This window comes from Eurosta solidaginis, chromosome 1, assembly GCF_040869045.1.
Source record: "Eurosta solidaginis isolate ZX-2024a chromosome 1, ASM4086904v1, whole genome shotgun sequence".
Taxonomy (NCBI): domain Eukaryota; kingdom Metazoa; phylum Arthropoda; class Insecta; order Diptera; family Tephritidae; genus Eurosta; species Eurosta solidaginis.
Genome location: NC_090319.1, coordinates 69,142,740 through 69,151,247, shown reverse-complemented (window position 1 = coordinate 69,151,247; position 8,508 = coordinate 69,142,740). Strand labels below are relative to the sequence as shown.

The 8,508-nt window shown below is 37.3% G+C and overlaps 2 protein-coding genes across 2 annotated transcripts; one reads left to right on the top strand and one right to left on the bottom strand.

Annotated features, from left to right (window-relative positions):
* The first annotated feature begins 502 nt into the window (after positions 1-502).
* On the top strand, positions 503-3,818 carry Polr2G (DNA-directed RNA polymerase II subunit Rpb7). Its single transcript, XM_067757990.1, has 5 exons — positions 503-661; positions 722-991; positions 1,054-1,104; positions 2,513-2,650; positions 2,716-3,818. Exons 1-5 carry the CDS (start codon positions 650-652, stop codon positions 2,764-2,766), a joined length of 522 nt encoding a protein of 173 aa, XP_067614091.1. The 5' UTR covers positions 503-649; the 3' UTR covers positions 2,767-3,818.
* On the bottom strand, positions 3,657-6,869 carry LOC137234464 (small G protein signaling modulator 3 homolog). Its single transcript, XM_067757987.1, has 4 exons — positions 6,654-6,869; positions 6,060-6,585; positions 5,388-5,992; positions 3,657-5,327 (listed from the first exon to the last, which is right to left on the bottom strand). Exons 1-4 carry the CDS (start codon positions 6,708-6,710, stop codon positions 4,110-4,112), a joined length of 2,406 nt encoding a protein of 801 aa, XP_067614088.1. The 5' UTR covers positions 6,711-6,869; the 3' UTR covers positions 3,657-4,109.
* Between the last annotated feature and the right edge of the window lie 1,639 nt (positions 6,870-8,508).

The window sequence follows — 8,508 nt, the reverse complement described above, 5'->3', positions numbered from 1 at the left end:
TCCGTATGCTAACTGCTTTTAAATGTCATTATTATGCAAGTTTTTACATTATTTAACAAAAGGTAAGTAAAAGCGGTTTAATTTCGGTAACGCTTTACAAGATGGTGCACCATCAAAAATTGGTGGTATCAAAAGACGCGTCTTCACCTTTAGAATCCGAAAGCGGAAATCAAAAATTGTATTTCTGTCCTCTACACTAATTCTATGTATCACCACTTGGTGCGTTTCCACAATTCATCGCATCTCAGTCAGCTATAGGTTACACACAGCCATACAACAAAGGTTCGTGTATCCGCTTTTCGGCACACCCTGTGCTGTAGCTAGTTATTTAACCTCTACCGCTAGATGGGTCTCCTAAGTATTATCTAAGCGAGGATAAGCGTTTTTTTAAGCGCAAACGTCAACGTATACGCGTCTAAAAAACACGGCTACTGTCTGTCAATGGTGCTGTTTCGGATTCAAGTATCAGCGCCATTACTGATACCAGCGCAATAATTCAACGCAGAGCAATGTTGCACAGAACTTGGCTGATTTCAAAGAAATTACCCGGCTCTGTTTACAATTTACTTTGTGCAATAAACAATATCTCCATTCTGATTAAATACCAATTTCCATTAGTTAAATTTAACAAATGCAGTAACCGTACAAAATGTTTTACCACGTAAGTAATTGATTTCATCCAAAAAATTTTAAGTAAGCCACATTTCTACTTGTTTCATAGATCTCGCTTGAACATGAAATTCTTTTGCATCCACGTTATTTTGGGCCACAATTATTGGAGACAGTTAAGCAAAAGCTTTATACAGAAGTTGAAGGTACATGCACGGGAAAATATGGATTTGTGATAGCAGTGACAACAATTGATCAAATTGGCTCTGGTGTCATACAACCGGGACAAGGCTTTGTTGTTTACCCGGTTAAATATAAAGCGATTGTTTTCCGCCCGTTCAAAGGCGAAGTTCTGGATGCAGTTGTAAAACAAATAAACAAAGTAATGCACATTTTAAATATGAATGTGCAGTTTTGAAAAAGTAAACTTCTCTTTAATCGTAGGTTGGCATGTTTGCTGAAATTGGGCCATTATCTTGTTTTATTTCACACCATGTAAGTTTTTATTGCAACTTCTATATACCAATATTATGTGGGCTAAAATAAAAAAAAATAAATGTAAGGCGCGATAACCTCCGAAGAGATCTACGGCCGAGCTTCTCTTCCAATTTGCGTCGTGCTCCTATTGATTTTCCTTACAAATCGGCCGGACGAGACCTACATGTTTTATGCCGACTCCGAACGGCATCTGCAAGGCAGATGCGTTTTGACTAAGAGCTTTTCATGGCAGAAACACACCCGGAGCGCTTGCCAAACACTGCCGAGTGGCGACCCCGCTTAGAAAAATTTTCTTCTAATTGAAAAACCTTATTTCTAAAATTTTGATGTTGCTTTGCCCGGGGTGTGAACCCAGGGCATACGGTGTGGTAGGCGGAGCACGCTACGGTGGCCACTGTTGGAGCAATTTAAGCGTTTAACTTTGTAACACAGGATCAGAAGCGTTGCTCTGCGTTATATATCGCCCAGCGGGTTAAAGGGGCTGGTTAGATGCAAAATGCACAATACACAAGACCAATAATGTTCGAAGGGTAAACAACTCGTTACCGCTGCAGTCGGGCTAGTATTGGAACGCTCGTTTGGGAAAGCATATTACATTCGTGTTCGGCAAAGTTCTGCTCATATCTGTACAGTCCCCTTACCATACGGAGAGTGTGTTTGTAAATGCAAAAATTTCATTTAGCCGACGCTTTCACTGCATTTTGCCGCGATAGGGGGTCAAATCACTATTATACGTAAACGAGAGCATCTAACTAGAAGTACAGGGAGCTGTTAATAGCGCCAAATTGTACTAAAACTAATGTTCCTGAAATATAGGAATCGGTGAGAATTGACCCTTAAGGAAGGACCTTTTCTCAGCTCGATTTCTTTACGTGTAAGAGAGCACTTACAAAACCTGAGGCTCTCCTAAAATCAAAACGCCCCAAAGCCCTAGATATATCAAGCATGTCATCGTACTTCGGATCTTCATAATTCTGAGATATTCGGATCTGATTCATATCTGTAAGAGTTGACAGCAAGTGATTAAATCAAAACAGTACTTTCCGAAAATTTCTGAGCTGTTATTTTCTTAGAAATATCGACCATACCAAATTTTAGTTAAAATCGTTCATTAATGTCGTAAATGGGCGATCTCGAATCCAGCTCTTCACAAAAATTTTCGCAAACCATCATAATAAAGATATCATTGCTAACATATAGTCAATCGACCGATTTATTATTTGCTTTCACGAGTACCGCACGCCTTAATTCTTTGCTAATTATCCATCGACGAGCTTCGTTATTGTAGATAAAAACCTTGGTCTGATAGAACTATGTCTCTGGAACGTTGTACAGAGCCTTCAGAGCCTGGATGTGAACTTATGACTTAATAAAATATTTCATTGAATATTCATATTTATTTCAGTCCATACCAGCTGATATGCAATTTTGCCCTAACGGTAATCCACCATGTTATAAATCGAAAGATGAAGATGTTGTCATTTCTGGTGAGGATAAAATACGTCTGAAAATTGTTGGTACGCGTGTGGACGCTACTGGAATTGTGAGTATTGTTTATATTTAGTTTATAAAAAAAAATTCTTTAACTCTTATCAATTTCACTTCCAGTTCGCTATTGGCACACTTATGGATGATTATCTCGGTTTGGTATGCAGTTAAGTTAATAAAATGTTTTGGATTTTGTGCTCAAACATACCTATTACGGTATCTGGCGGATGCGTTTTAATGATAATGCGAAAATGGTTTGAGTTTTAAAATTTAAGAAAATAAATTTCATATATTTTTTTCCGCACTTCTTTTGGTTTATTCAGAATAAGCATCCGTTAAATTCCGAAATAATAATGTTGTAGTCAGCTTTTCACCATAAATATTTGTGTTAGAATAAGAACTATATTTATGTATAAATATGTATGCGCAATAATTTTGCGAAAACAACTTTGAAATTAAATAACAAATAAACAATTTTGTTACATTTATTTAAATTTATTGCGATATTTTTTCATTTTTTTATATATGTATATATAAGGTACAACATGCATAGGTAAAATGTGAGATTTTGATTATTATGCAGTTCAAAATCAAAAGATACACTTATAATACAAACATACATGCATACGTGTAGCGTGTGAAATTTCAAAATTCTTATACATAATTGAATATAAATGGACGATAGTTTATGGTTAAATAACGAATATATCTTAATTAGATTAGAATATATTTAAATAATTTATTTTGTGTACTACTGTATTATTCTGTGTATCTCGGCGTTGAGAGGTTCAAGTCCATATGTACGTGGAATTAAAATGCTTTCGAATAGGTTTGCAAAAACGAGGCCTCACCTCAGCACTGGTCGGCAAGCCTTTAAAAAGTACTTTTGCAATTAAAAATAATTCCGCATTAAAGATCCCGCCAATTTGTGGTAAAATTGAAAGCTGTTCACCACAAATTGGAAGATAATGTTGGCCTACAACCTCTCGGAGTTATACCGCTCCAGATTATTATAGTTACACAATTAATAAAATATTAAGTACTTTTAAAGCAAAGCAAACCAAAAGGGCATATGGTGGAGAGAATTTCTGCACTCATTACCTAAAAAAATTATAAAACTAGCTACCTTTTATCTTATAAAACTAAACCCTATTCAAAACTACTTAACAGCGATGTGCTTAAAAGACTAATAAATAAATTATAACACTTAAAACAACACAAAATATTACATTAAATGCTTTAACACAGTGTAGCAGTATTTTCGGAAACGGAATGATTTTGAGCTCTAGTAAAGCCTCTATGCACTTATATAGTCACAGTATTTAAACCATTAGCTCGTGTCTCGAAATTACATCATGTCTGCAAAATTAACTTCACAAAACGCCAGCTGTTTGAAATGCTCTAAGAAATGTCTGCCCGTTGTTGCACACAATTTTTTGCTCCTACATACATATTAAAATAAACTAAAACAAAATTCTAGCTGCCTTTTGTCGTTGACGTTGCTACTACAAAACTCACAAATCCCAGGAGAAGAGATGATGCTTTACCAACATATCACGCACGCCGTCTTTTAGTGGCTGTGATTCTTTACCTCGCTTTGGTGGTATTTCCCAATCTGGATTTAAATTGAAGGCAAATTGAGAAAGTATTCTCAACTCACATTTGATTTGCACCCATCCCGGTGAGTCAATATAACTCCAAGGATAATACCACTTTTGCACAACATCTTGACAAGAGCATAAGACTTCTAACCATAAATGTAGTACTTGTTCGTTTAAGCCGAGGCAAATGAGCGAGCGCAATTTAACATCCATTTGTGCGTGCGCTTCATCATGTGTTTGATTTACTGCTTGCACACAACGGAATAATAATTCCTCGGGTGTTAATACCTTGCCATCCTCATCTAGACGATATGTCTTACAAAGCACCAAACGACTATATACAGAATCATAATCTTTTTCAACTTCACGCGTAGCGGCTTCTTCGATAAAAAGCCATGGATGTATCGGACCACCCAGGAATGAGGGTCGCTTCATGCCATGCTCTAGGAATGCCTTAATAGAGGGTGCCAATGTACCACGTACTAAATCTGTGACCGTTTCTGAGATAGCATCATCACCAGCAGATGTATACAACTTGCTGCGTTCATCTAGCAATTCAACAAATTTAGCGGGAAACCAGCCACGTAATCCATTCAATTCACCCACCCAGCAATGCTCATCCTTTTGACTAATAATTGTAATAATGTCATTTTTACGGAAGCCTAATTCATCATCGTCGTGACGTTCAAAATCATGTAATGCCTTGGCACGACGTTTACGGCGCCGTGCAACATTTATGAAATTTTCATGATCTTTGGCGTGCGAATCGGTACTGTAATTCGCTGTTAGTTGTATGTGTGCAGCTAATTTAGGTTCGATGGTAATAAAGTGGCGTGCCACTTTTAGAATAGCTTCACGTAAATCGACTAAAATTTCAGTTTGCCTTATATTCTTATTCTTCAATTCCATACTATCTTGCTCGCCTCGGAAGAGCAGCGTTTCTAATATGGATTTACTTTTTCGCATTTGTCGTCGTACTAAATGCTGTTTGGGTAGGTTTGGAGCTGCCTCTGGATTACCAACAAGACCACCTTGATCAGCCATAAGATAGGCAAGATGACGGCGACGATGCGTATCTATAACAGTTTGGCTTAAAGAACCGCCGACCTCAAGTGCTTGTCGGAATAGTATCTAGAAATCAAATTCAAGAGTAAAGTATTTTTGGTAAACAAGTAATGTACTTTTATATACCTCTACATCGTCCACTTCACCAGGTATGTCCGACAGTGAATTAAATATTTGAGCTGAATTTTCAAGATTTTGTAGATCCTTTTCTTTCAATTTGAGCATACCCAGTGTGAGCTGAAAAAGAACTATGCTGCCATCATAGAAGAACCAATCCCATATTCGTACCAAGATTTTCATATGAACAACATTGGCGAAGAGTGTCAAGAACCAATGCAGCGTTATTAATGATAATTCAATGTCATGCTTTTTTAGTGATTCATCTATTGATGTTAGATAATTTGCAATCAAAGTTTGCATAACGCGTTGATCGGCTTGTATGCCTAGCAATGTTGAAGAGTAATAGGAAGCGGGTAACAAGTCCTCTACTATAGTAGCCATCATCCAAAAGGCATTTTCTTCTTCCATAAAAAGCAATAAACAAGCAGCTATGACGCCCGTGCCCTGACAATAACCAATATCTGGAAATAACCAAGCAATGCCACGTAATATGCGACGCAGGCGCGGTATTCCAGTTCCATAAGGATTACTAAAGCAGGCATTTGTTGGCAATATACGTAACAAGTCTTTTTCAATTTGTTTAGAGGTCATAAGTTGATCATTTCCGGAAGCTAAGTAAAATTAAAACAAGAAGAGACTATAAAAAACTAAAAATATCTACAACGCCAAGTTTATAACCTTTAACTATATCATGGTAGCTTGTTTCGCTCTTTTGTTTTTTCGCTAATGCTCCCGATAAACGCATCCACATCTGGGCGCGCAGCGACTGTGGTATGCCTTCGCGCACCATATTTCGCAGCTTTTCAGTTCGTGGCAGCATAATATCTACATTCTCCCAAGTCAATTCAGTAGCCTCCTTATTGTGAGAAAATTCTAAGAGTGCAATCCATTGCAGGCGGTGCTGTGCATCTTCTATAAATGGTTGTGAAAGCAATTTGTTGGAACTTTGTTCAGGACCATCTTCCTCTTCAACACGAAAACCGAATTCATCAAACTGATAGTCAGGCTGATCGTTAGGACCTGATGTCTCAGCTTCTGGCTGCCCTAACTTGACAAGTATCTCCTGTGGCCACATCGAAGGCGTAAGTGCAGAGAATGGCCCACCAGGACTTGGACGTAGTCCATCCATAACGGACAGCTCTTCCATTATGGGCGGTAGATCATCGGGATTATCATCTTCCGAATTGGTGGCCTGTAACGTTTTCTGCAATATTTGTATGGAATGCATAATAAATATTATCCTGGGAGGGGAAAGTGGAAAAGTTTACTTACAATATGTTCTTCACGCCCTACATATCCATTGTGCACTCTACCGAATATACTTTCCATTGTTTTACTAAGTAAAGGCTCGTGATAGCCGTCCAAATTTTAAATAAAATACGTTATTTTCTTATCAAATCATTGAATTAAATATTGGAAAAACTGCAAATTCCTCTTTTCTCGATAAAGAATGGCAAGATTTTGACACTTGTGGGTGATGCATTTTTTGACATTTCAGCTGACTTTGTGTTTGTGTAGGCAAACGTGAAATCACGAATCCAGCGACTCTCAACCTTCAATGCGCATGTGTTTTATCAAGTTACCGATATTGTTGTAATAATGCTTTGCTACCAGCCAATAGACTCTATCCAAGTAAGGTAGTAGTCGTGGTTCAACTATATGGTTGACTCATCTTATCAGCTTATTTTATTTTTTTTAATTTCACTGGAGTAGGGATTGTGAAAAGGAGATGGCAAACTCAAAATGAAACCAATACATTGACAACATTTTCTTACAACACACAAAACCTGCTAAGTTTTATGTTTTCATTCCATTCCATTCGCCTAACACCAACAAGCAGATTTTGACAATCTGAACAAAGGTATGTTGTTGCTGTAGAGATGAGCCAACCATATAGTTGAACCATGCAAGTAGTATCCTCCACACTTATAAAAAACTACCTTGGCCGTCCCACCAATGGAGTGGGATCAAAATTATCCCGCAAAATCCCTTTGTACACAAAATTTTTTTCAGTGCACAACAACATTAAAACAACCACTTCAACTGCAAATATTACCGGACAGAGATAAATTTTTTGTTTTACAACTCCGGATTATTACTGTAGAGGTCAATACGGGTTTTTTACGACCTCTCCCGATATTTTTGGACGCGTATTAGCAGTCGACTCCTATTTTTCGGAAGTTCAAGCAATCTAGCAGTATCAACGTGTCTCAAGCCTTAAAGCAAGCATTTGCTCGCAATCGAGTGTCTGTGGAAAATCTGGGTATATTGTTTGTGTAGCACAAATATGCAAGCCATATTTTCTTCAGACAGTCGAGGCTGAGTATGTGCTCGCTTTATCTGCATTAAGCTCAAGGTGTTTTGTTAATCGGAATCTCATAATAGTCATGTTAAAATCCGATTTTCTAATCGGCGGTGTTGGAACGTTACACCCAGTACATTAAGGGCAAATTAATGGTGACTTATAACCATAAAGCCATAACCAGATAAAACAGCTGATCGAACCTACCTTAGGGAATTGAATGTAATCGATTAATGGTGCCATACCATAACGCTAACGCCATAACCATACCATAGCCAACCAATTGGTTTTTGGTTTCTCGCCATATCCATAACCTAAAAATATTTGAGTTAGTGAATTTAATAACTTTTTGTAGATTTTTATACTCAGTTGAGCAGAGCTCACAGAGTATATTAAGTTTGATTGGATAACGGTTGGTTGTACATATATAAAGGAATCGAGATAGATATAGACTTCCATATATCAAAATAATCAGGATCGAAAAAAAATTTGATTGAGCCATGTCCGTCCGTCCGTTAACACGATAACTTGAGTAAATTTTGAGGTATCTTGATGAAATTTGGTATGTAGGTTCCTGAGCACTCATCTTAGATCGCTATTTAAAATGAACGATATCGGACTATAACCACGCCCACTTTTTCGATATCGAAAATTTCGAAAAACGAAAAATTGCGATAATTCATTACAAAAGAGAGATAAACGAACGAAACTTGGTAGATGAGTTGAACTTATGACGCAGAATAGAAAATAAGTAAAATTTTGGACAATGGGCGTGGCACCGCCCACTTTTAAAAGAAGGTAATTTAAAATTTTCAAGCTGTAATT